This window comes from Elephantulus edwardii, unplaced genomic scaffold (assembly GCF_000299155.1).
Source record: "Elephantulus edwardii isolate Elephantulus edwardi_28Jun2011 unplaced genomic scaffold, EleEdw1.0 scaffold00049, whole genome shotgun sequence".
Lineage (NCBI taxonomy): Eukaryota > Metazoa > Chordata > Mammalia > Macroscelidea > Macroscelididae > Elephantulus > Elephantulus edwardii.
Window position 1 is genome coordinate 8,609,987 of NW_006399799.1, and position 19,961 is coordinate 8,629,947.

Genomic DNA, 19,961 nt, shown 5'->3' on the forward strand with positions numbered 1-19,961 from the left:
CCTAGTTTTCACAGCTGATATTGAGCTTCTCCAGCGGTTCCTTCCACAGATGTAGTCGATCTGATTCCTATGCATACCATCAGGTGAAGTCCATTAGTGACAACATAATTAACAATTCCCCTGAAGGAACAAGGCCCCAGGAATTGACAGCATGCCAACTGACATATTTCAACAAACAGATGTTACCTTGGATGTGCTCACCAAGTTGGGCCAAGAAATCTGAAGGACAACTACCTGGCCAACTGACTGGAAGATATTTATTCCTATCTAAAAAAAGAGGTGATCCAACAGAGTATGGAAATTATCAAACAATATAATATCATATACAAGCAAAATCCTCCTGAAGATTATCCAAAAACTACTGGAAAAATACATTAACAGAGAACTACCAGAAATACAACCTGGATTTAAAAGAGGCTGTGGCACTAGAGATATTATCGCCAATGTCAGATGGATCCTGGCTAAAAGCAAAGAGTACCAGAGGAATGTCTATTTGTGATTCATTGACTATGCAAAGACATTTGACTGTGTAGGTCACAACATACTGTGGCTAACCATGAGAAGAATGGGAATCCCAGAACACCTGATTGTGCTCATATGAACCCTCTACTTGGACCAGGAGGCAGTTGTCAGAACAGAGCAAGGAAACACTGCATGGTTCAAAATTAGGCAAGGAGTGTGTCAGGGAAGCATCCTGTCTTCATCTTTTCAATCTGTATGCAGAACAGATCATTTGGGAGGCTGGATTTTATGAAAAGGAATGTGGCATCAGGATTGGAAGAAGACTCATCAACAACCTGCTTTACACAGATGATATTAGCTTGCTTGCTGAAACTGAGGACTTGAAGTGTTTGCTGCAAAAAGTCAAGGATTGCAGTCTTCAATATGGATTGAATTTTAATATCAAGAAAACAAAGATTTGTACCACTGGGCCAACTGGCAGCACCATGACAGATGGAGGCTGTTAACAATTTCCGTTTGCTTGACTCTACAATCAACACTCTTGTCACCACAAGTCAGGAAATCAAAAGACATTGCACTGGGGAAGTCTGCTGTCAGAGACCTCTCCAAAGTGCTAAAGAGTAATGATGTCAGTCTAGAGAATGAGGTGTACCTGACCCTGTCAGTGGTCTTTGCAATCACTTGCTATGCATCAGAGAGCTGGACAATGACTAAGAATGACAGAAGAAGAACTGATGCCTTTGAGTTGTGGTGCTGGAAAAGAGTATTGAACATATCATGGACCAGTAGGAGAACAAATAGTTCTGTCTTGGAAAGGGTAAAATCAAGTTTCTCGTAGGAGGCTAGGAAGCTTCATCTCACATACTTTGGGCATGTTGCCAGGAGGGACCAGTCCTTGGAGAAGAGCATCATGCTTGGAAGGGTGGGAGGACAGACAGCATAGGAGAGGAAGACCCCAGATGAGATGGATTGACACAGTAACTGGGGCAATAGGGGCAGGTGTCTTGGAGTCAGTGAGACTGGCTCAGAAAAGGGCAGGGTTCAGAGCTATTGTACATAGGGTCACTATGAGTCAGAGGCGACTCAATGGCTCATAACAACAACAAAATTAATCACAATGTCTGATTGAACCCTTGTTATTGCCTTTCTATTCATTCAATTTAGTGTCTATTATCTATTAATTTTCACTCTCTTCTCCTTCCTTTTTCATCTTTGGTAATCACTGGGGAAAACTTCTAAATCAAGATAAGCCTGGGCAAAATTCAATCTGCCAATAGTTTTTTTACTCCTTAAAGACCAAAATTCTTGCCACTGGGGAATGGCTTGAAGAGGTCGTAGTAAGTTGCTGCTTAAGTGCTCGAGTTATGAGAAAGATCACTTGAGGTATGAAACACCACTAAAGAATTTTGCTCTGAAGAATATTACTAAACATGGCACTTATTCCTCCAACCGTGCAGTCACATGAACCAGAAAAAAATTAAAAAACAAAACAATAAACTTTGGAGCTGAAAAAAGAAAACGGTTTAAAATATGAAAATAATAACATTTCAACCTTTCTAATTTATCACTCTGCGCTGCAATCCCAAGCACACATGGTTTGAATCCACCAGATGCTCCATGGGAGAAAGATGGGCAATATTCTCCCATGCAATTAACCCAGAGTGTCAGGTATGAGTAGGTTCCAACTCAACGTACATAACAACAACAATAATCAATCAATCAATCACGAAGGGAGATCTGGTGGCTTAGTGGTAAGGAATTCCACTTCCAATGTAAATGTATGTGTGTAGTTTAAATCCATCAGCTTCTTGTGGGAGAAAGTTGGTCAATCTCCTTCCATGTGATTAACTGACTCTAAAAACCCACTGAAGGCTCATCTATGGGTCGGTTCTGACTTATGGTATACAACAACAATCAATCACTAAGGCAAAATAATTTTGCCTCCAACTGCCTTTCAAAATCAGTATTTTCTCTGCTGTGTCAATGGACTAGTTGACAACATCTCATTTGTATCACAGCAAAAACATCAATTAGTTTCTTTGGCACAAGCCGTTTACACTTGGCTACTAACCTAAAAGTTGATGGTTCAAACTCATGCAGTGATGCCACTAAACAAAGGTTTGGTGATCTGCTTCTTTAAAGACAAGCTATGTGAAAAACTAGAGGACACTTGTACAGTAACTGCAGTTACACAAAAGATTCCATCAGAAACCAACCCTCCCTTTTCTGACTCTGCTTTAAGATGGTTAATTCCTACTCATTTTATAGGCCTGGGGTCAGCAAGCCTTTCCTGGTAGTGGCCTGATGGTAAATATTTTAGGCTTTATGAATCATTTGATCTCTTCTACAACTATCCTGCAATAATGCCTGAAAGCATGACTATAATCCAAAAAAGCTTTCCTTATAGTCACTGAAATTTGACTAAATATATATTTTTCAATTCTATGTATTTCCTAGTTCATGTCATTTCATAAAAGAACATATAATATTAGGATTTTTTATGATGGATTTATTTTGCTCAATTTAATGTCCTCCAGGTTCTAAGATATCGTCCATGTTCAAAGATGTTTTAGAAATTCATTTCATTACTGAATAGCATTCTCTTGAGTGTTGTTGTTGTGTACCACCAAGTCAGAACTGACGCAGAGCTGACCCTCCAGTGGGTTTTCAGAGGCAATAACTGTACCAGAGGAGTTTGCCCATCCTTCTCCTGTGAAGCAGCTGGTGGATTTGAACCTCATGCCTTTGGGATGTAGCCACCAGAGCTTCCCATTGTGTGTATGTACCACATTTTATGGATTCATCTACTTAGGATATTTTCCTCTTGAAAACAGTTTAGAATAAAGTGTATGTATGTCCACTTGTGTAATTTCTATTAGATCCCTAGAGAATGTACCTAGGAGTGGAATTGCTGGGTCATATGACAGCACAACCTCTATTTAGTCTTTCAACGAGCGATAAAAGTCATTGGCAATTTCAATGTTTTCTCTACTTATCATGATGTTGCTTATTGGTCCAGCAGTGAGGATTTTTGTCTTCTTGATATTGAGATGCAATCCATATTGAATATTGTAGTCACTGATTTCCTGCAGCAAGTGCTTCATGTCCTCCTCACTTTCAGCAAGCAAGATGTGTCAACTGCATAATGCAGGTTGTTGATGAGCCTGCCTACGATCCTGACGACACATTCTATTTCATAGAGTCCAGCTTCTTGACTATTCAGCATACAGACTAAATATAGTTATGGAGAAAGCATATAATCCTGATGCATATCTTTCCTGATTTTAAACTATACATTGTTCCCTTGCTCCATTTGGACAACAGCTTCTTGGTCTAGGAATAGGTTTCAGATAAGCATAATTAAGTGTTCTGGGATTCCCATTCTTCTCAAAGTTAACCATAGTTTGTTATGATCCAAACAACTGTTAGGAGATATATGTGTGTGTGTGTGTGTGTGTGTGTGTGTGTATATATATCTCTATGGCTTAATATATACATAAATTGCCTTACTCTATCTGCTGAGAGGACCTAGAAAGCAACTACATATTAGGAGTATAATAAGGAACATACTGAGAGCCAAGACCTTGATTTCTAATTCCATTTTCCAAGAAAAGAAACCAGAATTCCTCTGAGAAATGATTGACCAAAGGACTGAGGCAGGAAAAGAACAAGATGAGCCTGAAGTTTCTTACAGTGCCAGAAAAACAAGGATGTGCTCAAATAAAAGCAAACAAACCAAACCCTCACAGTGATGCGAGTATCTCAAAAGGACGCAGGAGTGAACGGAGAGCCAGCCCACGGACCAACGCTGGAAGGATGTGCGCAGCAAAGTGAATAAAGAAGGGCTGCATTATAACCAAAGTATAAAACAGTCATAAGTCTGCACGGGTTTTAATTAAATGAAAAAGAATAAAGACATTTCCCAGATAGAAGAGCTCCAAAAAGTTCTCAGATTCTCTTCCCCCAGGAAGTGGCACAAAACGCCCCACTCTTGCCATGGACTACATATAGTGCCTTCCTTTGAAAGAGTGCAGGAAGGAGCGGGGTGAAGAGTAACTTTAGGGTACAGACACCTGAAAAACTGAGCCAGGTGATTGAGGGTCACATTAATAGCGGTAAATCATGTTAAGTGTATGTACCCTTGCTATATAATAAGACTATTTCACTTCAGCTAACTAGTAAAACATGTAAGGGAACTCAAGAGGAGGAGGGCTGAGGATAGACAGAGGCAAAACCAAAAGGTTTACATAGTGTGGTAGGTGGAGGGAGGTGGGGAAGTGAAGGGAAGGACCCCAGTGAAAAGACAGGGTAATGATGGGCATAGTCCAATGGTGATTAATTTTATAAAACATAATGCATGAGAATGATTGTATGAAATACAATGTGAATAAGGAATAGCATAAACAATGTATACAAACTTGGAAAGAAAACCAGTTAAAAAAAAATTTCACCTCGATCATCTTCCTCCTAACAAAGTATAACCTAGTTCCATGATAAGAAAAACAATACAGCCGAGTTGAGAGTCATTCTAGAAAATATCAGGCCCACGCTCCTCAAAATTGTCAAGGTCACCCAAACAAGGTCAGTCTGAGACATTGTCACAGTCAATAGGAACCTAACCAGCTTCTCAAAACAAAACCACATCTGATCCATCAAAAACTCAGGCAAGTTCTACCTTTAAAAAATATCTCCAGAATCTGACCACTTCTCATCACCTTCACTATTAACCATTTAAACAAAAGGGCCAAGACCTCCCATGGCCTCAACAGTAACTTCCAAACTGCCTTCTGGCTTCCATTCTTACATCTCTATAGCTCCCCATACTGTAGACAGAGTTAACTCGGAAAAAGGACAATCATCTCGGAAGGAGATGAAATCACTAACTAGCAGAGAATCTGTGCTGGAAACTTTAAGTTCACTTCCCATCACACCCAGAATGCGATCCAGCCTCTGAATAGAGCACGTAACCCAACTAGTCACAGTGGAGTTGGTTCCAACTCAAGGCAGTGCATGTGTGACAGAGGAGAACTGTGCTCCAGAAGGTTTTCATTCCATGATTTTTCGATCAACAGGCCCTTCTTTCAGAAAGCTTCTGGGTGAACTCACACCTCCACCTTTTCAATTAACATCTAAACACATCAACTGTTCACACCAACTGGTGACTCCAAAATGAGTAAACCGGTGACTCCAGAATGAGTAAACTCAGCTCAAGTGCATAGTCATCGACGTGGGACAGACTCATGGCTAACCTTCCAGGTGGTTTTTGAAGGCTTTACATTGCACAGGAGACTGTCCATCTTTTACCCATGGAGTGGTGGATTCAAACCATCGACCTCCACACCTCTCCAGCCTCATCGCCACATGCAACCTCTGATGCCACCAAGCTTCCTTTTTGCTATTCTCAGAGCAAACCAAGCTTATTCCAACTCTGAGCTTTTACTCCTTTATGCTTCTGGTTCCTCTGCCTGGAAAGCTTCCCTCAACAACCCCTCCCCCACCCACCCAGATCTCCACATCGTTCATGCTTCATCTCATTAGGATCTAGTTTAAGTGACACTTTGTCAGAAATACCTTCTGTGACAACCCATCTACAACAAGGCCCACCACCCCACATCCTCTTAGACTCTTACTTCAAAAGTTTTTAAACTTTTTCACTCACAGTATCCTTCTTCTTGTTGTTATGTGTCATCAAGTTGCTTGCAACTCACAGTGACCCAATATACAACAGCTCTGAACCCGGCTCTATCTTGAGCCAAATGCATTGTCTCCAACACACCTACCCTCATTACCCAGTTACTGAGTCAATCTCTCACACCTAGGGTCTTTCTCTCTTGCACTGTACCTCTACCTTTCCAAGCTTGCCTCCAAGGAGAAGCCTGGTTTCAACTTAAGACAGACCCATTTATTCTCTTTTCAGTCCACAGTATGTTCAATATTCTTCTTCAGCACCACAAATCAAGGGTATCGATCTTCCTGCTGTCATCCTTAGTCACTGTCTGGCTCTCTGACAAGTAATTGTGAGGACTATGGCTTGGATCAGGCACATTTTAGTCTCTAGACTGATACTGTTGCTCTTCAGCACCCTGGAGAGGTCACTGCCAGCCAATTTTCTCAATGCAATTTGTCTTTTGATTTCCTGGCTACTGGTACCTACACAGTTGATTGTGGAGCCAAGCAAGTTGAAGCTTACTGTTGAAATAATTCTTTCCAGATACTTTAAACCCATTGAGCCCAGGAAGATTCATAATGACCCTATGAACAACAGACCTGAACCATGCCCTTTTAGGTACAATTCTCATAATCTCTGACACATTTGAGCCCATTTCTGCAGTTACTGTATCAATTCATCTCACTGGGGTTTTCCTCTCCTTCACTCTCCTTTCCAAGAAACAGCCTCACCTAGCTACATGTCCAAAGTACAAAAGATGAAACTTCGCCATCCTAGCCTCCAGGGAGTACTCTGGCTGCACTTCCCTCAAGACATATCAGTGCGTTCTTTTGGAAGTCCATGGGATAGTCAGTAGTGTTCTTCTCAAGCACCAGAACTTAATGGCATCAATTCTGCCCCTATCATCCTTATTCACTGATCCAACAGAATGTGGAAATTATTGAACAGTATCATTAATATCACTTGGCCAACCACTTGGCCAACGGACTGGAAGAGATCTACATTTGTTCCCATTCCAAAGAAGGGTGACCCAACTGAGTGTGGAAACTACAGAACAATAGCATTGATTTCACATGCAAGCAAGATTCTACTGAAGATTATCCAAAAACGACTGGAACAGTACATCAGCAGAGAACTGCCAGAAGTCCAGGCTGGGTTTAGAAGGGGTCGTGGTACGAGGGATATTGTAGCCAATGTTAGATGGATCTTAGCTGAAAGCAGAGAATACCAGAAGAATGTCTATCTGTGTTTCATTGATTATGCAAAGGCATTTGACTGCATGGATCATAACAAACTGTGGCTGACTCTGAGAAGAATGGGAATCCCAGAACATTTAATCGTGCTAATGTGAAACCTATACTTGGACCAAGAGGTAGTCATCAGAACAGAGCAGGGCAACACTGCATGGTTCAAAATTGGGAAGGGTGTACGCCAGGGATGTGTCCTATCTCCATACCTTTTCAACCTATATGCTGAGCAGATTATCCGAGAGGCTGGGCTCTATGAGGAGACGCGTGGCACTAGGACTGGTGGAAGATATATCAACAATCTGCGTTATGCAGATGACACAACCTTGCTCACTGAAACTGAGGAGGACCTCATGCACTTACTGCAGAGGGTCAAGGACTGCAGCCTTCAGTATGGACTGAGGCTCAATGTCAAGAAGGCAAAGATTCTCACCACTGGACCAGTCGGTAGCATCAGGATGGATGGTGAAGAGATTGAGATTGTCCACAGCTTCAGTTTGCTCAGCTCCACAGTCAACACTCTTGGCACCAGCAGCCAGGAAATCAAAAAACGTATTGCGATGGGAAAGTCTGCTTTTAGGGACCTCTCCAAAGTACTCAAAAGCAACGGTGTCTCTTTGGAGACAAAGGTGTGCCTGATACAGGCCATGGTCTTTGCAATCACTTGTTATGCATCAGAGAGCTGGACAATGACTAGGGAGGACAGAAGGAGAATTGATGCCTTTGAGCTGTGATGCTGGAGAAGAGTATTGAATGTACCATGGACTGCCAAGGAAACAAACAGATTCATCCTAGAGAGGGTTAAACCAGGCTATTCCTTGGAGGCAAAGATTCTGGGGCTTCGTCTGACATACTCTGGACATGTTGCAAGGAGAGACAGGTCTTTGAAGAGGGACATCATGCTGGGTAGAGTAGAGGGACAGCGCAGGAGGGGAAGACCCTCCATGAGGTGGATTGATTCGGTGATTGGGGTAATCGAGATGGGTGTGTCAGAGGCAATGCGATTGGCACAGGATAGAGAAGGGTTTAGGGCTGTTGTACATAGGGTCGCTATGAGTCGCCAACGACTTGACGGCACATAACAACAACAACAACATCATTAATATCACATGCAAGCAAAATATTGCTGAGGATCACACAAAAATAGCTAGACCAGAATACTGGAAGGGAACTTTCAGTAGTTCAAACAGAGTTTAGAAGAGGCTTTAACACTAGGGGTGTCACTGCGGATGTCAGATGGATCCTGGCTGAAAGCAGAGAGTACTGGGAAAACGTCTATTTGTGTTTTATTACTATGCAAAGACATTTGACTGTGTGGATTATAAGAAATTATGGTTAACAGTGAGAATAACAGGAATTCCAGAACACTCGATTATGCTCATGAGAATTCTACACCTAGATCAAGAAGCTGCTGTCTGAACGGAGCAAGGGAACAATGCATGTTTTAAAACCTAAGAGTCAAAACAACTATGAGATATCGTCTCACCCCAGTCAGAATTGCAAAATTTAACAGAACAGCAAGCAACAAATGTTGGCAAGGTTGTGGAGAAACTAGAATCCTTACTCACTGTTGGTGGGAGTGTAAAATGGTGCAACCACTGTGGAAGGCGGGATGGCGCTTTTTCAAAAGGTTGCAAATAGAGATACTGTATGACCCAGCAATTCCACTACTGGGAATATATCCCAAAGAGACCATAACTGACATCCAAGTAGATATATGCACACCCATGTTTATTATAGCAAGGAGTTGGAAACAACCTAAGTGCCCATCAGCAAATGAATGAATAGAGAAGCTGTAGTATACTCACACAATGGAATACTATGCTGCATTAAAAAACAAGGAACTCATGCAATATTATTCAAAATGGGTGACCCTGGAGGATATTATGCTAAGTATCTCTGTCACAAAAGGACAAATACTGCATGGTGCCACTGTTGTAAAGCAGGACTGACCTTGGAGTTGGGAGGAGACTGAGAAGGATGGGTTCAACAATGTATACTGCATTGAAACAGATGAGGGAGAAAACTGTTTAAGAGAGAAAATTATTAGGGATTTTTGTCATGACAGGGGTCCAGAGCAAAGGCTGTATAGTGGAGTGGACCTTGGGGAGGGATTATAAAACAATGAAAGAATTTTTCTTTTACTTTTCCAAGAGGGTAGTATACTAGGGGGGAGGGCTGGAAGGGGAGAAAAGTGCAACTATGAATGAATGGAAATCCAAAGTCTCTGTAAATTTTCACTGAAATTAAGAATAAATTTTTTAAAAAAAAGAAGGAAAAAAAATAAAATCTGGGAGAGTGTGTGTTAGGGTTGTATTCTTTCTCCACTCCTATTCAATCTGTATGCTGAGCAAATAGTTTGTGAAGCTGAACTCTATGAAGAGGAATGTGACATCAGGATTGAAGGAAGACTCATTAACAACCTGTGTTATGCAGATGACAAAACTTTATTCGCTCAGAGGAGTGAGAAGGGTATGAAACGTTTGCTGCAGAAGATAAAGAACTATAAAGCCTTTGGTATGGATTACATCTCAACATCAAGAAAATAAATGGCCTCATCACAGGACCAAGAGTCAAGATCATGATAGATGTAGGAAGGATTGAAGCTGACAATTTCAACTTGCTTGGATCAACACTCCACAACTTTGATACCAGCAGTCAGGAAATCAGGAGACATATTGCTTTAGGCAAGTCTGCTGTCAGAGACCTCCCCAAAATAATCAAGAGCAAGGCTGTCAGTTTAAAGACTAAAGTGTGCCTGATTCAGGCCTTAGTCTTCTCAATCACCTGCTGTGCACCAGAGAGCTGGACAATGAATATGAATGACAGAAGAACTGATGCTCTTGAGTTGTGTGCTGGACAAGAGAATATCTCATGGACTAACAAAAGAATAACTTAGTAATTTGAAAAAACAATAGACTTCCTTTTGTATAACTATAATTACAAAATAATTAGTATTTAATATTATTAATATAATTAGTAGTAGGATGTGTGCAACTATCCAACACTGCCTTTTTTAAAATTTTTTTAAAGATTTTTTTATTATTATTATTTTGTGTATGTGTGTACCGTCAAATCAGATCTGACAGGTACAGGAGGAGCTTGTCCCTCCTTTCCCGGCAGAGCATCTGGTGGATTTGAACCATGCGCCTCTGGGATTGCAGTGCAGCTTCTTGCCACTAGGCCACCAGAGCTCCCCTCCAACACTGCCTTTTGTGCTGTATTCTTTTCAAATCACCCAAGAAACCACCTGTTGCCATCAAGTCAATTCACGGGGACCCCAAGTGTGCAGGGTAGGACAGCTCAACAGAGTTTTCTTGGCTGTAATTTTTACTTAAGCCTGTTGCCAGGCACAACCGAAGCAGTTGCCATCAAAAATGCAGCTTTGCAGAGAGGTGATGTCATCAAATGCATGTAGCATCATTTACTGTTTGATTACTTCATCTTGTTTTATTTTATTATTTTGCATGAGTGTGTACCGTCAAATTGGATCTGACTAGTACAGGAGGAGAATGTTCCTCCTTCTCCAGCAGAGCATGTGGTGGATTCAAAGCACACACCTCTGGGATTGCAGTGCAGCTTCTTGCCACTAGGCCACCAGAGATCCCTAATAACTTCATCTTGAAATATTTAATTATTTCACAGTGACCTTTTGAATTCACCAGAGAGCCTCTTGGTGTCTCAGCTCAATTTGGAACTAGCTTTACTTTTTATTTTTCTTTAGTACTAATACTGTCTTATATTAAATTTTATCCAGGTATTGGCTTCCATTCACAGTAAAACATAAGCTCTATGAAACAGGGACCTTTCTCTAGAGATGCTGTTCCTTCTGGACAGTAAGCACTCAGTTTTGTTGAATGCATGAAAGAATCAGGAAACTTGACATTGCAGGCAGTTCTATCATTATGTCCCTGTGTGACCTGACTGTGTGTCACTTCCTCCCTCTGAGACTTAGTTCTTCATCTTATAATATAGTCACTTTATTGTCAATATGTCCTGGATGCTTGTACCTTTTAAAACAGGGGATTAAACCAAGTGCTGTTTTTCTGCATCTCAGTGCTTAGGGGTTCCCTCAAGATTTTGCTCCTCCTGTTACTTCCCAAAAGGGAAAAATTACACCAAAAGGACATCGAGGGACCAGAGTTCTGACCCCTGGATTCCCCTTCCTCCAGGAATGGGCAGTGTCCTGATGGAAACTGTCTGGGAGGCTTACATCGGCTCCCCGCTCTCACATGTGTCTCTCTCCCAACTTAGTCCAACGAGGAACACCCTCATTCATGACTCCTCAGATGGAAACTTTAAGCCATGATGTGGGGGATTTCCAGCCACAGGGCAATCTTCCTGAAATCTCTTCTGTCTAGTAACTGACCCGGAAATAGTCAGTAGCTCTTTCCTGAATAAACCATCACTGTCCTCTGGTTCCTGTGGCCACAACTTACTGTCCTTTCTCTTCTCCTTCCCTTCTCCCAATCTGACCTTTCTCCAACCTCAGACTCCCAATCCTAGGCCACCAGAGCTCCCTGAGTAAAAGGCCTTTAGCATTTCTGGAAACCCATCAGAGATCTGCTTGTCTTCTTCTCATGCCCCACCAATTCATTTGGCCAGTACCCAGAAAAAAGAAAAAAACACCTAGCTGAGCAGTTATTCTTTGTGTAAAATCCCTCAGTAACTTAGCTCATTTTTAGAATAAAACCCAAACCTTTGATTATTTCTATTTTTAAAGAGCCAAAATCTCCCAATAGAACAAAACCGCAAACCTCTGTATACTGCATACACCTCAACTCAGCTCATAACTGTCAAGTTAGAATGTACTCATAGCTGACTTTCCACAGATGGATTCTGCCTGTCTCTCTCCTGTGGAGCTGCTGGTGGATTTGAACTGCCGGACAGGAGTGGCCTTTGGGTTCACAGCACAACAGCTTACAGACCAGGCCACTAGCATTCCCTATTACACCTAAACCCAAACTACCTCTCCAGTCCCATCTCCCACCCCTATTCGACTGTCTTCCCTCCTACTCCCTACTCCCTACTTCTGTCAAATCAAAACTTTTTTCCTTTTCAGACGTTGTCCCTCTAACACAGCCCTGGTGTCTCTAGTATTTCCTAAACATGTCCCAACTTCACCGTCATGTGGTACTTTCAACTCATCCTTCAAGACTCTGCTCGCAGTCTTCTTCAAAAATCCTTCTCTGTCCCTCTCCTTATATTCTTGTACCCTCAGTGCATACCTCTGTCAAGGCATTTATCATAATGCAACCAAGTTGTTGTTGTTATGTTCTATCTTTGACAGTGCACTCCTTACCACTAAGCCGCCAGAGCTCTCTTAATGGAACCATAACTGTGTTTAACTGTTTTTATTTGTCTTCTTTTCCTTTACCACAGTTTCGTGGGGGTAGGGTCTTGTGGTTATTCTCAGTGCCTTCAGGCCTCCCCCTACCCTAGCCTCAGCCTGCTACAGGACACACCAGTCAGTCAGTGAACACAAGCTGAATAAAACAGTCAACCGACAGTAAGTTCACTGTGGTTTCTGAGTGAGTCCTCACTGATCACCTCTCATGCTTCCAAAGGATCTCCCAGTAAGAGCCCAGTGGGTCAATGAAAGAAACAACTGTAGCTTGATCTGAACGTGTGAAAACACAGACATAGTCTATTTGTCCTGAAAATTCTGTACAATGCACATCTCACAAAACCAATGCCTCTCTCTCATGCCTCTTAAGCAGACTCTCTTCTTTAGCCCGGGTGACAGTAGAGATGGTGTAAATCCACAATCCCTTATCTGATTCCCTGGAAGCCAAGTACACCCCAGAATTCAAAATTCGGGGATTTTAAGAAAGATAATATATTACCTATGTTGGTATTGTATACCACTACCAATGGGATCTGAGGTGACATCTAGTAATCAGACATTTTTATATTTCCACAGTGCAATTTATGAATAGTAACACTTAGTGAGATAAATTGAGCCTATAAATAGTCTCATCTTAGTTCAAACAAGCCTTACTGCCAAATGAGCTGGAGCCAAACTAAAAGGGGAGAAAAAATTCTTTTTCCCAGTCTTTCACACTTTTAAGCCTTCAGAACTGCCAAAAAGGGATTGAGGATGGTAGTTAAGAGCATGCGCTGACAGATCTATATGTACTGAAAAAGACTGGAGAACGTATCTACATACACATCTAGCACATGTTTCTAAGTAACCACATATGTCTATAAATATATACATAGGAAAGTCTGGAAAAGTATATACCAAAATATTAACAGTAGTCAGTTCCCAGCAGTAGGCTTTCAATTTCTTTTTTGCTTATATATATATTTTCAAAGCTAACTATGATCACATTTTTTTAATGTAATAATCAATATACTTTGGAAGTAGGAGTGTCATCCACTTCCTAAACAACCTGCCTCAGAAAACTCTATGAACTTTGACAAATGTCCATAGTTATAGAAAGGCTTCAGGCCTTTTTGTTCATAGGGTTGCTATGAGTCATGCTCAACTCGATGGCAATCAACAACAATCAATATACTAAAGGACTAAAATAGCTCTAGTGAACAAGTGGTAAGAAGCTGTGCTGCAATCCCAAAGGCACATGGGATTCAAATTCACCAGATGTTCCTGAGAAGCAGGATTGGCTATTTACAGTCTCTGAAAACCCGCTGAAGGGTCTGCTATAAGTCAGTGCCAACCTGAGGGCACGCAACATCAACAACACAAGACACATCACTACAACATTTAAGACACATAAAACTACACAGGATTTAGAGTAAAAAAAAAAAATTAGGTTGTTTCTGCCCTGCCACCTACTAGCTCTGTGACTTTAAACAAGGTATCTAATTTCTCGAAGGCTTCACGTTCCCAGTTGAACAAAGACAACAGTGTCTGTATTACACAGTTAATGTCTTCTTTCTCACAATTAACGTGAGAGTACATCTCTCATTGCTCAGGTGCTCCAGAGGTCAAATCAGACTTGTCAAAGGCCTAGATTCACAAAATGAAAATAGGCTAAGCTTCCAGTTCTAGTCGTTGTTGTCGTTGACTGCTGTCAAGTCGAGTACAACTCATAGCAACCCTATGAACAAAAGACCTGAAGCCTTTTTAGAACTATCGTCATTTCTCAAAGTTCATAGAATTTCAAGAGGCATGTTATTTAGGAAGTGGATGCCACTCCTGCTTCCAATCAAGTTCTAGTAGCCAAGCTGTTAGAGAGTCAGTGAACAAAGAGGAAGACCCTCAATGAGATGGTCAGCCAGCCACAGAGGGCCTGCATCAGAGGGCTCAGAAAGCAATGATTGTGAGGGTGGCACAAGACTGTTGTATACAGGGTCCCTCTGAGTAGAAATGACTCAATAGCATCTAACAACAACAAGCTGACCCCAACTTGAGATCTGATATGTTCATAAAACATTACCTCACACGATGGGAAACAACAGAATCAAAACAAAACACAATGGCCTCATTTCTTTTAAGAATTGCCCAAGGGAGAGTAACAATATTTCTTCACTCTATTGCTCCTTCTGATGCTCCTTTTCCTCCTCTGGATCCCCTAGTTAATTCCAGGTACTTCTCCACGATCTAGACCTCCAACAGTAGAGGAGGAAGGCAGATAGTTCCATCTAGACCAGCACTACTCAATAGTGCATCCTCTGTGATACCCTGTAACTGCTCTGTTCAACACAGTAGCCACTAGCCACCAATGAAAGCCTGAAATGCTGCTGGAGTAAAATAAGAAACTATACTTTGTTTTAAAAAATGTAACATTAAATAGCTTCACCACCACCATGCTGGTTTTCCCTCAGTCCAAAATTATTTGTCTGTCTGTCTCTGTCTGGCTTATGTCTCAACAGAATTAAAAAAAAAAATTTTTAAAAAAAGGAAAAAGAAAAGAAATATGGGCCATTTGGGCCAATTCTACTTAGCTGTCCAGCTCTGCCTGAGCTCAGACTCTCTCCTGCCTGATATTTTCACAGGATGTTCTGGATACAGGTGGGTCCCCAGTGGGCCCTTTCCCTGAGCTCTCCCTTCTGTCACCAGCACCATCATTTTCTCTGTCAGCAAGATTTGTAATCCAGCGATGTGCACACCCTTCTTTTTTTAAAATTTTTTAATTTATTTTATTTTATTATTTATTATTGCACCCCTCTTCTCGGGCTCACAGCACCAATCAGCCATCCATCTCTTTCATCTCACAACTTCCTTTTCCCAGGCCATCATCATCTCCTCATCTATTATCTCAAGAGCCTCCCAGCTTCCCACCTTTCCCAACCCAATCGAGTCTCTGCACTTGACCAGGTTAAACCAGAGTGTCATTGCTCCTTGCTCAAAAATTTTGAAAAATACAGGTCTCAACTGGTTAAACAGGCATTTAAGATCTTCGCTTATTGGCCTTACTTGCTCTCACCATTCCAATACTCAAAGAGCTCAATATGAACAGACAAGTTCCCCACGTATGCAACCCTCAATCCTGCATCCAGCCCCTCCTATTCTCCAGTCCCCTCTTCTTTAAACCACATCTTCCCCCTACCTCCTCCATGAAACCTCTCAACCACACCAACCCTCCAGGAGTCTGAATTCTGAGAGCCTTCTTGTCTACCTAACTTGTCTGGTACTATAACAGACATTACAATGCTCTGGGAAAAGCATAATCTTTGGCTATTCTAATGGTGCTATCCATTCAGCCCTCAGTATGGAATACACCTCAACATAAAGAAAACAAAAATCCTTACAACTGGACCAATAAGCAGCATCATGATAAATGGAGAACAGACTGAGGTTGCCACAGGTTGAATTTTACCTGGATCCACAATTAACACCCATGGAAACGGCCGGCAAGAAGTCAAGACAGCCTTGCAGTTATCATGCACCACTGAGCCAGAACAGATTCACAGCTGACCTTCCAGCAGGTTTTCAGATGTGGTAAATTGTATAGGAGTTGATTGTTCATCTTTCACAGAGCAACTGGTGGATTCAAACGGCATACCTTTGTGCTGGCAACACAATTCCTTACCACTAAGCCACCAGAACTCAAAAGACAGACAACATTGGGCCAATGTGCCGCCAAAGACCTCTTTAAAGTGCTAGAGAGAGAGCAGATTTTTTTTCAAAAAAGACTAAGGTGCACCTGACCTGAGCCATGGTATTTTCAATTGCTTCACAGGCATGTGGAAATTGGACAGCAAGTAAGGAAGACAAAACAATAATTGATGCCTCTAAATTATAAGATTAGTGAAGAGTACTATGGACTGCCTCCCCCGCAAAAAAGGAAAATCTGTCTTAGAAGAAGTGTAGCCAGAGTGTTCCTTGGAAACAAGGATGGTGAGGCTTTTCTTACATACTCTGAGCATGTTACCAGGAGCCAAAAGTCCAAGGAGAAAGACATCAAGCTTGGGAAAGTAGAAAGGAAATAAAAACCAGGAAGACCATCAACAAGATGGATTGGCACAAGGACCACAGCACTGGGCTGATGCACAGCAGAGATTGTGTGGGAAGTGCAGGGTCTGGCAGGGTTTCATTTCTGGTACACAGAGTCACGATGAGTGACTTGACAGCACATGGTAACAACAGAAACAACAACATCAACATCCATTTATCACCTGTTACGAAACCTCAAGCAAATCACTTGTTTCTGCATTTATTAAATGGGAGTAACACCATCGAGCTTGCAGAGAAGTGAAAAGGACAAACAAATGAAAGCCAAAGCTGTCAAAAGCCTCACACGATGCCCAGGACGCAGCAGCTCTTCAGCAACTGCTAGCTCGTCTTCCTCTTCTCCGTCACTCCTAATCCTCTACTGCTCTGAGCATGATGATCACCATTTACTGTCTGCCTCTAACAACTAGATATGATATCTAGTGCTTTAGGTATTATTTCCAATCAATTATTGCCTTCCTTTTACAAATAAGACTTTTGAGACCTAGGACAGACAGCACATGTGCTCAAAGACAGAGAGCCAGTAAACAGTACGACCTCCAGCCAGCCCTCTGCAAACATGAGGAGGACATCTTCAATAAGCTGTAGACTCCCAGGGCTAGAATAAAAGGGTTAAACCTGTCTGGATCACAAGTCAAAAGTACCACCATGATTTCTACACCAGATGTGTGGGTATGAGGTTGTTACTCTGGGTGGAGTCTGTCCTGCCCTGCCTGAGAATCCACCAGGTGCAGGGAGAGTCATTCCCTCTTATCTGTTTGGTTATTGGCTTTTGCAGTCCATTTCGACACACTAGAAGAACCTGCAAAACTGTTTGAGCAAAATATTTACAAGTCATGTGCATCAAAATATCCAGGAGTTCAAGCTGACTGGACCCTGTTCCATGACTCTCTTAGTCTCGAGCTGCGAAACACATACCAGCAGTGGGAATACATTCAACTCATGGGAAGCTAAGCAGATCTGGAAACAACTAACTAGAATCTCAGTCAGGCCGTGTTCATGACAATGACGACACTATTACTAATTAGCATGTTAATAAATATTTAAGGCTTACTACATGCCATGGCAGGTACTATTTTAATCAACTCATATATATTTCATTTCCAAAACTCTTCTGTGAAGTAAGCATGATGATTATCACCACTCTCCAGGCCAGAAAATAAAGCCAGAAAGGTTAAGTAACCTGCCTGAGAGCACACGGTAAATGGCACGGCCAGGATTAAGACCTAGAAAATCTGAGACATAATATGGTGCTTTTTTTGTGTGTTGTTGTTTGCAGTTTAATTGTTGAGGGGGAATATAACAAATAATTTGCCATTTCAACATTCTTTAAGGAGTGTGCTTTTATCAATAAATTGTATGACCTGTCTGATAAATGAGTTCAGAAAGTGTTTCTGCAGAGGAAATTACTTCAGTAAAAGTCCACTTGTGACTCTATAAGGTTTGCAGACTCACAGCAAGTGTTCATTAAGTCATAACTGCTAATAATAATATTCATAAGTTTAGGCCCAAATTGTAGGTCTTTGAATACCATGTGGTATTAAAACTTCACACTGATGGAAAAGAAGACAGGTCTGGTAACTCTTAAAGAATCTATAACGCTGAGTACAATTAAAAAGAATGGAAAGAATAATTTGCTTAAGCTAAAAAACTATGCCTAGTTTTCTTCTGGATCTTTTGTTTGTTTGTTTGTTTCTACATCAAAATTAAGTATCATCTGTGATAAAAAAATGTATATGAACTTTTTAAGTAAACCAGTATAAAATAAAAATTTCATTTAAAAAAAAGTATGACCAACTTCTTTGGTATTTAAAAAGGGCAGAAAATATCTCTAAACTACATCATCCCATACCCATACAAATCAATGAACCCTGGCCTCAAAACCATTCCCACCCTAGGAAATCCAACTGAGGTACGCAAAACCAAAATATGATGGCTTAGTTTTCAACAAGGAAGACTACAGTGTGATTATCTCAAGGCAGCAGGTCAGAGGTGACAGGCCACTAGAAAGATAACTTGCCATTTCCCCCCAGCAGTTGGCCCTCGCTGGGCCTTCTGTGAATTGTCTGTGGTCTGATGATAAAGCTGAAAGAGAAGTGGGCAAAAGCAAATCAGGAAGAAGGGGGGAAGGGCAGTGAGAAGTGCCCAAAGAGGAAGGGGGTTGGGGTTCTTCAGACCACAAAGAACTTGAGGTTACAAATTGTATGGTTCTCTGCATACAGGGTGTCTATGTATCGGAACCAACAGCCCCAACAACAGCAACCATCAAATTCTACCAGATACCTAAGAAGTCCTGGGGAAGTACTAGTTAAGCACTTAGCTGATAACCAGAAAGTTGGTAGTTTGACACATTCAGCTACTCTGAAGAAAAAAAGTCTGCTCCCATGAAGATTACCACCTCGAAAACCCTATGGTCACTCTATCACGTGAAATGGTCATGAATTGAAAATGAACACAATAACACCACCACCTCAAGCACCAAGCTTTATAGGTTAGCATTTGAGAAAGGTAAAAGATGCAAAAATGGCATATTTGAGATTATAAAAATGTAAAACAAGAGTTGGAAAAGCATAGACTTTATCCAGAAATAATAAGCATGCAAGTCTGAAGAAATGAAGGTATCAGATTAAGACTAGAAATGGAAGATGGAGCCAGGCTTGGCAAAACTTGAGCATGAGTTGAACACTGCACTAAGTAATCTGAACTTTACTTTGTTGGCAGTATGGTGTGGCACAACATTCAGGTTCCTATATAAGTTTCTCTAGAGAACTGAAGACCAATAATGTCAGTCTGGAGAATAAGGTACACGTGATCCAGGCCATAGTCTTTGCAATTACTTGCTATGTAACAGAAAGTTGGACAATGACTAGGGATGATAGAAGGAGAATTGATGCCTTTGAGCTGTGGTGCTAGAGAAGAGTACTAAATATATCATGGACTGCTAGAACAACAAACAGGTTCATCCTGGAGAGGGTGAGACCAGGCTGCTCATTGAAGGCAAGAATTCTGAAGCTTTGTCTGACACACTTTGGACATGTTCCAAGGAGTTCCCAGTCCTTGGGGAGGGCTCATGCTTGGGAGGGTAAAGAACAGCAGCACAAGGGAGGAGGACACTTGATGAGATGGATTGGTTATTGACTGGGGTAACGGGGGTAGGTGTGTC

General features: G+C 41.5%; 1 protein-coding gene across 1 annotated transcript in view; it reads right to left on the reverse strand.

The window, feature by feature from the left end:
• Positions 1-19,961, reverse strand: part of INPP5B (inositol polyphosphate-5-phosphatase, 75kDa) — an 81,879-nt gene that overhangs the window by 36,252 nt on the left and 25,666 nt on the right. The window contains 1 exon segment of the mRNA XM_006886592.1: positions 19,263-19,268. Coding sequence (XP_006886654.1) covers positions 19,263-19,268 — 6 coding nt within the window.